The sequence below is a fragment of the Hemiscyllium ocellatum genome, chromosome 46 (genome assembly GCF_020745735.1).
Source record: "Hemiscyllium ocellatum isolate sHemOce1 chromosome 46, sHemOce1.pat.X.cur, whole genome shotgun sequence".
NCBI lineage: Eukaryota > Metazoa > Chordata > Chondrichthyes > Orectolobiformes > Hemiscylliidae > Hemiscyllium > Hemiscyllium ocellatum.
This window is the reverse complement of record NC_083446.1, coordinates 12,821,755-12,837,472: the sequence shown is the minus strand read 5'-3', so window position 1 is coordinate 12,837,472 and position 15,718 is coordinate 12,821,755. Positions and strand designations below refer to the sequence as shown.

The following is a 15,718-nucleotide window of genomic DNA, read 5'->3' as shown; positions in this document are numbered from 1 at the left end:
AGTGTGATCAGGAGTGGTCAGCATGGAAGATGATCCCTTACAAATTTATTAGAGCTCTTTGATTAAGTGACCAGGAGGACTGATGAGGGCAGGCATTAGACGTAGTCTGTATGGATTTCATTTCAAAGGCCTTTGATAAGGTTCCACATGGTAAGCTGCTCCGGAAGGTTAGATCACATGGAATGCAGGGGGAACTGTCTTATTAGATACAAAATTGGTTTGGTTACAGTGAGGAAAGTTGCATCATAAATTGCACCAGGATCTTGATCAGTTGGGGAAGTTGGCTGAGAATTGGCAAATGTAATTTACTAGAGATAAGTGTGAGGTCTTGCATCTTGGAGAGTCAAATCAAGATAGGAGTTTCATGGTGAATGGTAGGGCCTTAAGGAGCGTATGGAACAGAGGGACCTTGGAGTTCAGGGGCATGGTTCTCTGAAAGTGGAGTCCCAGGTAGACAGGGCAAGAAAGAAGGCTTTTGGCACACTGGCCTTCATCAGTCAGGGCATTGGGTATGGAAGGTATGTTGCAGTTGTAAAGGACATTGGTGAGACCACACTTGGAGTATTGTGTTCAGTTTTGGTCACCTTGCTATAGGAAAGATGTTATTAAATTGGAAAGAGTGCACAATAAATTTACAAGGATGTCGCCAGGACTCAAGGATCTGAGTTATAGGGAGACATTGGACAAGCTAGGACTTCTATCGTTAGAGTGTGGGAGACCAAGGGGGATCTTACAGAGGTGTATAAGATAATCTGAGGCATGGATAGGGTGAATGTACTGTCTTTTTTTCCCAGGGTTGGGGAATTGAGGACTAGAGGGCATCAGTCTAAAGTAACAGGGGAATGAATAAAAGGGAACCCAAGGAGCAACTTTTGTTTACACACAAGGTGGTACGTATATGGAATGATATGCCAGAAGAATTGGTTGTGTTGGGTACATCAACAACATTTAAAAGGTATTTGGACAAATACATTGATAGGAAAGGTTAAGGAGGATATGGGCAAAGTGCAGGGAAAGGGGGTAGCGTGGATAGACATTTTGGTCAGCTTGGACCAGCTTGGGTGATGGGGCTGTCTCTGTACTACAGGGCTCTAAAAGTAGTAATGGGAAACAAAGAAATGTTGGAGGAACTGAATAGGTACTTTGCATTAGTCTTCATGGTGGAAGACAACAGTAATATACCAGAGCTTCAGAAGAATCATGGGGCAGTGGTGAGTGCAGTGGCCATCACGAAGGAGAATGTGCTGAGGAAACTGAAATGTTTGAATGTGGCTAAATCACCCAGATGAGATGGGCTACACCCCAGTATTCTGAAGGAGAGGGCTGAGGAGATTGTGGAGGCATTGGTTGTGATCTTTAGGAAATGACTAGAGTAATTTAGGCTGCAAAGGTGGCTGCTAAATAAGATATGAGCCCATGGTGTTCGGGGCAAGGTAATGGGTAAGGAATGGTTGACTTGCAGAAGGCAGAGAGGGTGGGAATGAAGAAGTCTTTTTCAGGATGGCAGCTGGTGACAAGTGGTGGATCGCAAGGTTTGGTTTTGCGACCACATTTATTCACCTATTTGGCATTCACAATCTGAATGAAAGAACTGAGGTCATCATGACTATGTTTGTAGATGACACCAAGATAGGTGGAGGGGCAGGACTGTTAAAGAAGTGGGAGTCTGCAGAAGGACTTGGACAGACAAGGAGAGAGGGAAAAGAAGCGACAGATGGAATACAGTGTGGGCAAGTGTGAGGTTACGCACTTTGCTAGGAAGAATGGAAGCATGGACTATTTTCTAAATGGAGAAAAACTTTGGAAATCTGAAGGACAAAGAGACTTAGGAGTCCAAGCTCAGGATTCTCTTACGAATAACATGCAGATTCAGTTGGCAGGCGGAAGGCAAATGCACTTCATTCTGATTGGTTGGTTCAGCGTGTTCCGGTGCCACCCGCCACGTCTATTGGTCTATACTGCCGTCAATCACATCTATTTGTGAACATTCTGTAGGGATGTGATTGTCCATGCACAGGCAAAACTTGAATATCCATTTCAAATTTCTCAGAGGTTAAAGAGTCAGTTACATTTCTTTGGGTCTGAAATCATGTGTCAGCCAGACCTAGTAAATAATGCCTTCCCTAAAGGAATTCAGTGAAGCTGATGGATTTTTCAGACAATTGATAATGGTCACAGGCTCTTAGTTCTAACCTTTATATTGAATTCAAATTCCACTACTTGCCATGGTAGGATTTGAACTCGGTACCCGGAATATCACCTGGGTCTCTGGGTTCATACTCAGCAGGTCTGGTAGCATCTGCAGATTAAGCAGCGTTTCACTTGTACCTCTTTCAATTTGGTCTATTGCATTTGTTGCTCACAATGTGGTCTCCTCTATATTGGAGAGTCAAAACGCCGACTGGGTGATCACTTTGCTGAGCACCTTCGGTCTGTACGCAATCAGGTCCCGGACCTTCCCGTGGCTTGCCACTTCAACACATAATCCTGCTCCCATGCCCACATGTCTGTCCTTGGCCTGCTGCAATGTTCCAGTGAAGCTCATCACAAACTGGAGGAACAGTAACTCATCTTCCGACTAGGCTCATTACAGCTTGCCGGTCTCAACATTGAATTCAACAACTTCAGATGATTATCCCATCTCGATCCCTCTGTTTTCATTCTGCTCCATAATTTTATTTTTTTTGTATATATTTCTTTCACTGTTCTGTACCTCATATTTCTTGATTGTCTCTCTTTTTCTCGGTCCCCACTCTCTCATCACCTTTTTCCTCTCCTCTTCCCCCTTTGCTATCCTTCTCCCCTGTTTTCCATTTTGCCTCTGCTTCACCCATCCCCACATATTTTGTCACATAACACTGGCTTCAGCCTTGGTCATTCACTGCTCCTAATCTCCCTATAATTTCTCTATGCACTGTCATTATCACCTTTGCTTCTGGATCCATGACTCACCTTCTCTCAGCCTAGTATAATTACCTCCCTATTTCTCCTTTTTTTTTAGCTTTGACAAAGGATCAGTTAGACTCGAAACGTCAGCTCTTTTCTCTCCTTACAGATGCTGCAAGACTTGCTGAGATTTTCCAGCATTTTCTCTTTTTGGTTTCAGATTCCAGCATCCGCAGTAATTTGCTTTTATATTAGAGAGTTAACGCTTCAGGTCCACAGACCCTTCTTCACAAATTATTGTAGCCAGGAAAAGATTGGAGGATAAAAAGCAAAGAACCGTGGATGCTATATAAAACAGATGCTGCCAGACCAGCTGAGTTTTTTCCAGTAGTTTTCTGACTTTTGTTTCTGATTTCCAACATCTGCATTTCTTTGTTACTTTTCTCTCTGGATTAATAGATGGCAATAATATCTCTCGGTCACCACCGCCCACTGTTAGAGCATAAGACATTGGAGCAGAAATTAGACCATTCAGCCCATTGAGTCTGCTCTGCCATTCAATCATGGCTGATAAGTTTCTCAGCCCCATTCCTGCTTTCTCCCCATAACCCGTGATCCCTTTGATACTTAAGAACTTATCTATCTCAGTCTTAATGACTTGGCTACCACAACCTTCTGTGGCGATGAATTCCATAGGTTCACCACTCACTGGCTAAAGAAATTTCTCGTGGTCTCTGTTCTAAAAGGTCTTCCCTTTACTCTAAGGCTATGCCCTTGGGCCCTAGTCTCTTCTACCAGTGGAAACATCTTCTCAACATCTACTCTGTCCAGGCCATTCACTATTCTGTATGATTCAATTAAATACCTTCACATCCTTTTGAATTTCGTCAAGTATAGACTCAAACATTCCTCATATGTTAAGCTTTTCATTACTGGGACTATTCTCGGGAATCTCGTCTGAACATGCTTCAAGGCCAGTACATCCTTCCTGAAATATGGGGCCCAAAACTGCGCACAATTCTCCAAATGTGGTCTGACCAAAAGCGTTGTTGCCTCTCCAGCATATGGAGGATGCAATGGAGCTTGTAGCTGGCCCAGGTGGTATTGGGAGCACTGTGAAGCCAGACCCTGATCCAGAGCTATCAGTTCCTGGTCTTATAATCGCCTCTCTCTGTGTCTCTCTCTCTCTAAGAGGTACAGTGGAACAGCAGCCACCCTGGAGCAACAAGTAGAAGATGGTTCACATGAGTGGCGGGTTTGGAGGCGAATAATATTTGCCCTCTAGTTTTGATTCCCCCACCTCAGGGAAAAGACCATGTCTATTTACACCATCTATGCCCCTCATGATTTTATAAATCTCTAAATAAGGTCACCCCTCAGCCTCCGAAGCTCAAAAGAAGATTGAACATAGCCACTTCATTGAAGTTAAGTCGATCCTTGGATTTGTGTTTTACTTGTTTTAGAAATCACCCAGTCCTATCTGATTTATATATTTGGTAAATAGGCATAAGATTACATTACTTAACAGTGTGAAAACAGACCCTTCAGCCCATCAAGTCCACACCGACCCGCAACCCACCCAGACCCATTCCCCTATATTTACCCCTTCACCTAACACTACGGGCGATTTAGCATGGCCAATTCACTAACCTGCATATTTTTGGACTGTGGGAGGAAACTGGAGCAAACCCACGCATACACAAGGAGAATGTGCAAATTCCACACAGTCAGTCGCCTGAGGTGGGAATTGAACCCAGGTTTCTGGCACTGTGAGGCAACAGTGCTAACCACTGTGCCACCATCCCACCCGCCAATCAGCTAATTGCTGATTACATTGGAGAGCGGAGTAGGGAGAAGTATAAGGGTTCTGATTTGCATTGTGGGTGAATTGGTGTTCAAAACACATCAACATTTTCACAGCACCCACGAAGATCAGCTCAAGAGGGGGTTTCTGTACATTTTCTCTGAACATTAGAAAACCAATAATTATGATCAAGAAATTAAATAGGAGGCTCTCAAGAGCAGTAAGCTCAGGAGTGCTCTCAGTGCTTAATGAATATAAGAACAGGAAGATCGAACAATTGCACTTGTGGCAGTGGAACAGGTGTAGGAGGGAGAGCATCAGGTTTCTGAGCAATTGTGACCAGTTGTGAGGCAGTGAGACCTGGACAACCTGGATAGGTTACACCTCAATGGGACTGGAATGGACAGCTTGCTAACAAAACTGATAAAGGAGAGTTGTTGTATGTAATATATTTACATTTTCAGAAGGCTTTTGATTGTCCTCACAGGAGGTTAGTTAGAAAAATTAAAATGGAATTATAAGTAATCCGGTTGAAGCAGGCCATTCGGCCCATTGAATCTGCACCAACTCTCTGAAGAGCGTCTAGCCCATCCCCACAACTCTGTATTTCCCATGGCTTCTCCACCTAACCTACACATCTCTGGACATTTGTGGCAATTTATCATGGCCAATCCACCGAACCTGCACATCTTTGGATTGTGCGAGGAAACTGGAGCACCAGGAGGAAACCCACGCAGGCACAGGGAGAACATAAAATGTCTATACAGACTGTCACTCAAGGGTCATATTGAACCTCGGCACTGTGAGGCATCAGTGATAACCAGTGAGCCACTGTGCTGTGTTGTACTGGCATGCATTAAGAATTGGCCAACAGATAGAAAACAGAGATTAGAAATAAATCCATCAACCTCCCATTGGCAGTTTGTGATTGGTGGAGTATTGCAAAGATCGGTACTTAAGGTCTGATCACTGATCAGTGATGAGCGATCATATATATATATATATATCAGTGATTTGGAGTTGGGGACAAAGTGTAATGTTTCCAAATTGGCAAATATTTTAAAAGGCAAATGTGTGGTGAGGAGAATGTTAAGTGGCTTCAGGAGTTTTTTTGACAGGAACTTAGCAGATGGAACATAATGTGAAATGTGAGGTCATCCACTTTGCTAGGAGGAACAGATGCTGGGTATGATTTAAAAAGAAAGGCTGGATAGACTGGGACTTTTTATTCGAGCACAGAAAGTTGAGAGATGACCTTAAAGAGGTTTAGAAAATCATGAGGGGTATGGATAAGGTTAAAGGAAGGTGTACCTTCCCTAGGAGGGGAATTTTCAACACTAGGGTTATATTTTTAAGGTGAGAGGAGAGATATTTAGAAAAGACGAGGGGCAATTTTTTTTTACCTGGGGTGGTTTATTTATGGAATGAACCACCTGAGGAAGTAGTGGATGTGGGCACAGTTACAATGTTTAAAAGACATTTGGTTAAGAACATGAATAAGAAATGTTTGGAGGGATGTAGGCCAGGGCAGAGGGGGGTGGGACTAGTTTAGTTTGGGATCATGTTCTGCATGGACTGGTTGAAGGTTCTGTTTCCATGCTGTGATTCTGTGTGGAGCATTCTACAAGGTCTTTAGTGTCCCTGTTAGTAAATAATTAAGAGTAATATGTAAGTGTAGCAGGCTATTAAGAAAGCTATAGAATGGTAGCCTTTATTGCATGAGGATTTGAGTACAGGAGCAGTATCACTTGTACAGAAGCTTTTTTAAACCACACCTGGAATACTGTGTGTAGTTTTATTCTCATTATCTCGGGAAATATGTTATCACCTTTTCTTGTTCTCAGGCTGGCAGAGCTGTCGTGTGAAGCAAGATTAAGCAAACTGGACGTGTATTGAGAGGTGATCTCATTGAAACTTAGAAAATACTTAAAGGGATAGAGAGGGAAGATGTTTCCCTTTTCAGTGAGCCTGAAACCAATTTAAAAATAAAGGAGGGAGTGGTGTTACTAGTGTGAGATAAGGAGAATTTGTTTTCACTCTGCCAGTTGAGAACCTTTGCAATTGAGTACAACAGAGGGCTGTGGAGGCTCAGTCTTTGAATATGTTTAAGATAGATTTCTGATTATCAGTGTCATACAGAATTATGAGGAGGGGATGTGTAAAAGGCATCTGATCAGCTGAGATAGTCTTGGAATAACAGGGTACTCTCAATGGGTCTAATATGTCTTTCTGGGACTTGCATGGAGGTTTCTTAGATACTGTTCCTGTGGAGCACCTTGGGATGTTTTTGAAGGTGCTATATAAATACATGTTGTTATTCCTGCTGTTAATTATATCCAGGACTGAACGATCTTCCTTTTGATGGTTTGTATTTATTATTGCTGACGTTAGTTATCTCAACTGGGTTGAAACTTAAAAAATCCCAATTTAAGTCATAAATCAGTTATAATTCTGTCAGTCTTTTAGTTTCACTTTGATAAGGGGAGACTAATTGATGTTATAATACTGAATATTCACTTTTCATTTCCTCCTCTCTTCAGTTATAAGTCTCAGCTCTCCAAGCCTAGACGGCCTTTCCTTGCTCATGAAAGTGTACAAATGTGGAAAAGTTTGGTCTGGTCCCACAGGATTTCATCTGTTTAAAGCCACAAACAGAAAGGTTGAGTTTTCTCCAGCAGTTTGACACAAATAAGGTTTCCAAATTTGATTTGATTTATTGTTGTCACGAGTACCAAAGTACTGTGAAAAGTGTTTTCTTCCATGATTTACAGGCAGATAATACTGAACAAGTGCATCAGGGTAACAAAACAGAGTGCAGGATACTATGTTACAGCTGCCGAGAAGTGCAGAGAGTGATCAATATTAAATAAAACAGAGCTTTATTCATCAAGGGAGAGTAGGACCAGGCCTAGACCCAACTCTCTTTTGAATCAATAGCATCCTTACAGTGTGGAAACAGGCCACTCACCCATTGAGTCCACACCAACTTTCTGAAAAACATCCTACCCAAACCCACTCCCACCCTATGCCTTTAACGGTTACATTTTCCCTTGGCTAATCCACCTGACATACACATCCCTGGACATTATAGGCAATTTAGCATGGCCAATTTATCTGACCACATCTTTGAAATGGATGGAGGGTCAGCTATTTCAGCCTTTGTCCTTCAGAATGGCCCCATTTCCCTATTGTTCCAGATCTGCTGTAAATCTCACAGACACGGGGAGCTGGAGCATTAAAGAGTCACAGAAGTGTTAGGGTTTGGAAGGCAGCCTTTCAGCTCATTATACCTCTACAGACTTGTTAAATGAGCATCATTACCTAATGCCAATCTTCTGCTTTTTCCCCATGCCCTTACACTTTATTTTTATCCAAAACATCATCCAATACCCTCTTGAATGCCTCAATCAAACATCATACCTCTGGGCAGTGGCTTTCAACTGCTCACTGAGTGAAAACGGTTTTCTTACTTCATTCTTGTTTCATCTGCATTTTGTCCAATGCAGTCACAATTTTTCCTGCAGTGTGGCACCCAGAACTGTACACAATACTCCAGCTTAGTGTCTTATGCAAGTTCAGCATCATCTATTTGCTTTTGATACATATTATAGATGCTACTGCTGAACTGAGGAGGTTGTGCCAATTCTGCAGTATAAATTGCAAACTCATTGTGAATTTATGACCAGGTACATGGGTAGGCTTAGCAGGAAATAAAGTGATGTGTCTGGAATTGGGACAGGAAGTGAACAGATCAGAACAGCCCATCAGTTGTATTCACTGGCATTCACTAGAATGAGAGGCAACCTTATTGAAACATATAAGGGACTTGAGGTTGTTTCAGAGGACCAGAGGGCAGAATCTCAGAATAAGAGATTGTCCATTTAAGTCAAAGGGAGAAGAATATTTTTCTCTGCTGTGAATGAATCTGTGGAATTCTTTACAACAGAGGACTGTAGAGGCTGGGTCATTAAGTATAATAAAGGCTGAGATAGACAGATTTTTAATCAGAAAGCAAATCAAGGGTTATGGGGAGAAGACAAGAAAGTGGAGTTAAAGATTGTCAGATCAGCTATGATCTCATTGAACAGCAGAGGAAATATGATGGACCAAATGGCCTAATTCTGCTCCTACATCAAGAGGAATGTCAGGTGACAGGGCAAAGTTTCACAAGACCAGATATGGGATCTCCAGCTACTTTTATGTGTACAGTGTGCCTTTCACAAAGGAGAACATGCTTTCAACTTCCACCCTTGGATCTTGTATGTCTCATTTTTTTCTAAATATCAATAGATAAAGGCCCAGCCTCTCTAACATCTCCTCAGAAGACAATGTTCTTTCCCTGTTGCACATATGTATAAATAGATTCCCTACAGTGTGAAAACAGGCCATTCAACGCATCAAGTTCACACTGACCCTCCAAAAAGCATCCCAACCAGACCCACACCCTGTCCTATCCTTGAAACCTTGCATTTCCCATGGGAAATCCACCTAGCTTGCCATACATGGGCAATTCACCATGGCCAATCCACCTAACCTGTGCATCTTTGGACAGTGGGAGGAAATCGGAGCACCTGGAGAAAACCCATGCAGACACAGAGAGAATGTGCAAACTCCATACAGACAATCCAACCCAGGTCCTTGGCATTGTGAGGCAGCAGTGCTAACCACTGAGCCACCCAAGTACCAGTTATATGTTTCCACAGTTCTCCTTTATGTGGCTGTCCTTGTCTCTCATCAGCTTGGATGATATGTTGAAGGCCAGTCAACACACGCGACAAACATTTCTATTTTGACATACAAGGCCAATCATATCGAGTGACTCTGATCAATATTGAGTTTATTGTCTATAAATTATATGCTTCTAATAAGCTTTAAAAGGATTGACGTAAAATTACACTGAATATTTAGCACAGGGAACATTTGTCTGTGCTGGAATTCTACGGTAAATGGTAGGATTCTGGGAATTATGCTCGAAAAGGAATATAAATTCATAGAGATGTACAGCATGGAAACAGACTGTTTGGTTCAACCCGTCCATGCTGACTAGATAGCCCAACCCAATCTAGTCCCATCTGTCAGCACCCGAGCCATATCCTTCCAAACCCCCCTTCTTCGTAATACTCATCGAGATGCCTTTTAAATGTTGTAATCGTACTTGCCTTCACCACTTCCTCTGGCAGCTCATTCCATACACGCACCATCCTCTGCGTGAAAAAGTTGCCCCTTCGGTCCTTTTTATATCTTTCCCCTCTCATCCTAAACCTATGCCCTCTAGTTCTGGGAAGAAACCTTATCTATTTATCCTATCCATGCCCCTCATGATTTTATAAACCTCTATAAGGTCACCCCTCAGCCTCCGACGCTCCAGGGAAAACAGCCCCAGCCTACCCAACCTCTCCCTTTAGCTCAAATCCTCCAACCCTGGCAACATCATTGTAAATCTTTTCTGAACCCTTTCAAGTTTCACAACATCCTTCCGTTAGTAGGGAGACCAAAATTGCACGCAACATTCCAAAAGTGGCCTAACCAATGTCCTGTACAGCCGCAACATGACCTCCCAACTCCTGCACTCAATACCCTGACCAATAAAGGAAAGCATACCAAATGCCTTCTTCACTATCTTATCTACCTGCAACTATCTTGGAGTTTATGTTAATTGACCTCTGAACATACCACAACTGGAGAGTAACAATTAAGAAAGAACACAGGTTTTTTTTACCTATTTAGCCAAGATGAGGAATGTAAGAACAGGAAGGTTGTATTTTAACTGTATGCATTACCAGTTAGGTCACAGCTAGAGCACTGATTACCATACAGGAAGGATTTGATTTATTACTGTCAGGTGTACAGAGAAAAGAGAAAATCTACAGGTAGATCATACTGTGCATCAGGGTAACAGAACCTAGCGCAGAATACAATGTTACAGCTGCCAAGAAGGTGCAGAGAGAGATTAACAATAAAGAAGTCCATTCAAAAGTCTGTTAACAACAGGTTTAAGTAGTTCTTGAATCCATTGTGTATCCAATTTTTTGTATCTTCTACCTAACAGAAGTGGGTGGAAGAGAGTATAACAAGGGTCAGAGAGGTCTTTGATCATGTTGGTTGCTTTCCTGAAGCAGTGGAAACTATAGATGAAGCTAATGGGTGGGAGGCTAGTTTGTGTGATGGACTGGGCTATGTTCCCAACTCCCTGTAGTTTCTTGTGGTCTTAGGAAGAGCGGTTGCCATTCCAAGCTGCGATGTATACGGCGAGGATGCTTTCTGTGGTATAATGTGACTGCACCTTAGGTGGTGTGCCTGAAAGTTTGTAATAGTGAGGAACGATTGGACAGTTGGAGATGTTTTCTTTGGAATAGACTAGGCTGAGGGGAGAACTCAGTGAAATGTATGAAATGATGACGCATTTTGAATAGAGTGGATAGGAAGGAGCCCCTCTCTTTGGCAGAAGACCTGTTACAAGGGCCACATATTTAGGGGAAGAAGTGATACCTTTAGAAAGAATATTGTTTTCACTCAGGCTAGTGGGGCTCTGGAACTCAGTGTCTGAAAGACTGAAAGAAAGCCTCATCATATTTTAAAATGGATTTCGATGCACTCTTGAAAATGTCAGAGGCCACAGGGCTATGAAACAAGAGCTAAGAAGTGGGATTAGGATGGCGGGGGGGGGGGGGGTTGGCAAATTGTTGACTGGATGGGCCGAATGGACTCTTTCCATGATTTATAATTTTATGGTGCTATTCTAAAAAAAAAAGACACTTGTTGGTGTTCTGGAGTCCTGGTGCCTAGGAGCAAAAATGATTCTTTTATATTCTCCTTGTGTATGGGAGCTTGAGCACTGCATACTCAGAGAGACGGTCAGAAAATGGATTTCAGGGAAATAAATAGTTGAGTTAGTGTGATGGGTTTTGATTTTGGCACAAGGAGAAGTGAGAATGTGTGGATGGGGATTTAGAACTTTGGGAATAGTTAAGGAGGTGTTTAGTGCTCAGACCATCGATTTACAGGAGTTGGGACGTTGAGGCCACGGCCACTTTTGTGGTGTGTACAATTGCTGTACAATTCCCTCTATAGCAAGGATATTGTTAAATTGGAGAGGTATAGAAAAGATTTACTAGGATGTTACCGAGAATGGAGGGTTTGAGTTATATGGATAGACTGGGATTTTTGTTTCTAACTGGAATATAGGAGGCTGAGGGGTGATCGTATAAAGGTGTATAAAATAATGAGGGGTAGAGATAAGGTGAATTGAAAAGGTCATTTTTCATCCGCATTTTCCGTCAAATTGGTTGTACGGTGGGTTTGGCATTGCTACCTCATCCCCTATAAATGGCTGTTTATTATTCACTGGTGGTTTGTATTTTGTACAGTTTCATAAAATTCTTCAAAAGTAATTTCCTGAGGGGAAAAACTAGGCGCATATTTTTAACGTGAGAAGAGGGTAGTTTATATGTGGAATGAATGGCTGAGGAAGTGGTAGATGCAGGTACAGTTGCAACATTTAATAGATACTTAAAAAGATAAATGAATAGGAAAGGTTATGAGGAATATGGGCCAAACACAGGCAAGTGGGACTAGTTTGGGAAACTTGGTCAGCATGGATGAGTTGGACCAAAGGGTCAGTTTCTGTGCTGTATGATTCTTATTACAGTGTTTAACACAAGGCTGATTTTATTTGACTTTTAATCTTTTTATTAATCAGTATCACTGCAATGGAGTTTATTAACATCAGCAAAAACAGACCACAGTGAACATAATTCAGTCCTAGATGTGATTAACAATGAAATCCAATCACTGTGGATACTTATGAACTTGTTGGTGTTTCTGCAGGTGGGATGACTGAGTGAATGTTTTCCCACACTCGGAGCAGGTAAACGGCCTCTCCCCAGTGTGAATTCTCTGATGTACAGTGAGTTGACATGATCGTCTGAACCTAGCGCTGCAGTGAGTGCACCTGAACGGTCTCTCATTGGTGTGAACACGTTGATGGCATCTTAGTTCCCAGGAACTTTTATAACACTTCCTGCAAGCTAGGCATTTATAAGGTTTCTCATCAGTGTGAACCCGCTGGTGTGTTAACAGGGTAGATGACTGGCTGAATCCCTTCCCACACTCGGAGCAGGTGAACGGTCTCTCGCCCGTGTGAATGCGCTGGTGTACAGCAAGGTCAGATGAACGCAAAAATCCAGCCATACAGTGGGAGCACCTGAATGGTCTCTCGTCAGTGTGAACACGTTGATGGGACATCAGTTCCCAGGAACTTTTAAAACACTTCCCACAGTCTGCGCATTTAAAAGGTCTCTCATCAGTGTGAACACGCTGATGGTACATCAGTTCCCCAGAACTTTTGTAGTACTTCCCACAGTCCAGACATTTAAAAGGTCTCTTGTCGGTATGAACTCGCTGGTGCCGCAGAAGAGTGGATGAATGAGTGAATCCCTTCCCGCACTTAGAGCAGGTGAACGGCCTCTCCCCAGTGTGAACCCGCTGGTGTTTCAGTAGGTTTGATGAATCAATGAATCCCTTCCCGCACTTGGAGCAGGCAAACGGCATCTCCCCGGTGTGAACACGCTGATGTGTCAGCAGATTTGATGGCCGAGTGAATCCCTTCCCACAGTCCAAGCATGTGAACGGCTTCTCCCCAGTGTGAGTGCGCCGATGTGTTTCCAGCTCAGACGGGTAACCGAATCCCTTCCCACAGTCCCTACATTTCCATGGTTTCTCTCCAGTGTGACTGCGCTTGTGTCTTGACAGGCCAGCTGATTGGCTAAAGCTTCGTCCACACACACAACATGAGTACAGTTTCTCCCCACTCTGAACAGTGCTTTTTCCCTCCATTTTCGAAGACTGATGAGATTCAAGTTGTGATAAGTCAGGTGACTTCATTGGATTTCAACCCCACTCCAAATCCTCCCCTCTGCTGTGGAATTGTTTTAAAACAAAAGGGATTGAGAGAAGCCTATGAAAACAAAGCCAGGTTATGAAGTTGAACTGAATGAGCCCAGTCATTTATCGAACTGGCATAAGGAAAAACTAACATGAAAGCTGCTGAATTGTTGCACTTAGTCAATTGATATCCTTCAGGGTTACCCAATATGAATCTAAACAAGACGCTGTGTGGAAGGAGAGAGGTCAGGGGAAAAGGAGTGGGATTTTAGATATCTATAACTTGACCAAAATGTTTGTAGAATCTTTCAAATTACCAAAGTTCACCACTGAGAAGGTCCAGGTCAGAAATCACATAGCACCAGGTTATAGTTCAACGGGTTTATTTCAAATCACAAGCTTTTGGAGCACTGTTCTAACATGGCTTCACCTGACAAAGGAGCATGCTCTGAAAGTTTGTGATTTCAAATACAGAACAACCTCAGTTTTCTGAACAAGATCTCAAGGTCCCATAAAAACATTCCATCAAAGAGGTGTTACCGACAATGGTGCGACGTTTGTGTCTTTTGTTTACAATGATTAAAAATGAATTTGGATTACCTGTACTGAAGAACATGTGAAAACGCTGCAAAAACAAAGAAACACAAGCAACTCAAGCAAAAGCGACTGGATATTTTTTACATAAGGGTTAGTTACGTAGCCCTTTACAAAAGTAAGTGCTTTATTCCAGTCACTTTAGCAGGCTGTTCATGAAAAAAAAGGCAGAGGAAGTAAACGCATGAGTGAGGTGGTGCTTCTGTCTTTCTTCCAGACACTGAGTTCAGAAGAAACTGACAAATGCTCTTGTGATTTTAGAAGGTGTTGAGGACCTTGTTTAATGCTGGGATTTCCATACTTCTGTGATGGTGAGGGTTTCCTCCCTCTCAGTTTAACTGGATTTGTGCAATTTGCTCCTTGCAGACTGAAATGTTGCTTTAGTATTATTTCCTGCTGCTAAAATACCAAGATACTTCTGAACAAAGCACTTGAAAATCTATAATTTGCAGAACGCGAAGATTAGTTTGTTTAAATAGCAGACTCATAAAATTATAGATTTAAACAAACTCTGGTAGCGCACAGCATTAGATCCTCAAGTCTCCTCCAGACATATGTAGAGTGCTTCAGGAATATTTGAAGATTTGGCCCCTACCTCAATGAATTTTATTTACACAAGAAGTGATTTTATTTGTAACATGTCATGAATTTTTAAGCAATATCCAGTGTTTGTACACATTTTATTGAGTGAATGAAATAAAAACTGTAAACATGCTTTTTTAACATTTTATGTTCAGTATGGCTTCCTTTGTTTACAATCAGATCAGTTATCCGAACAAAATATTCCCCGTCCATCTCGTTCGGATAATCAAGGTTGTTCTGTAAACCTGTTCTGACTAAAACCTGGTGTCATGTGACTTCTGACATTGTCCACCCCAGTCCAACACTGCCACCTCCACATCATAGAAGTACCAGGGTAACAGGTGGACGTGAACATCATCACCTCCAGGTTCCCCTCCAAGTCTCACACTAGCCTGACTTGTCTGACATCCAATGCTGCATGAGCAGAAATTTTCTCCATTTAAATATTGGAAAGATCAACTCCATTGTCTTGCCACTGGCTCCATTGCCCTTCCCACAGCATGGAGACAGGCCCTTTGGCCCAAACTTGGTCTATATCCTTCTAATCCTTTCCTATCCATGTATTTGTCCAAATGCCTTTTAAATGTTGTTAATGGACCCGTCTCAACCACTTCCGCTGCCAGCTCATTCCACATGCGTACCACCATCTGTGTAAAAAAGATTCCCCTCAGGTTCCCTTTTATTGGCTCCCCTCTAACCTTAAATAGATGCCTCACATGATCTTATACACCTCTGTAAGGTCCCCCTTCGGTCTCCTACACTCTAAAGAAGAAAATCCCAGCTTGTCCAATCTCTCCCTATAACTCAGACTATTGAGTCCAGGCAGCATCCTTGTAAATTTCTTCATCACTATTTCACAAGGTGACCAAAACTGAACACAATACTCCAAGTATGGCTTCACCAATGTCCTGTACAACTGCAATATAACTTCCCAACTTCTATACTCATGTCTGATGAAGGCCAGTGTGC

At 42.4% G+C, this 15,718-nt stretch overlaps 1 protein-coding gene across 1 annotated transcript in view; it reads right to left on the bottom strand.

Moving 5' to 3' along the window:
* LOC132836201 (zinc finger protein 850-like) overlaps positions 1 to 15,718 on the bottom strand; it is a 52,610-nt gene that overhangs the window by 30,597 nt on the left and 6,295 nt on the right. Inside the window, exon 2 of the mRNA XM_060855530.1 lies at positions 12,492 to 13,646. Coding sequence (XP_060711513.1) covers positions 12,492 to 13,573 — 1,082 coding nt within the window. The 5' untranslated portion in view covers positions 13,574 to 13,646. The remainder of the gene's footprint in view (positions 1 to 12,491; positions 13,647 to 15,718) is intronic.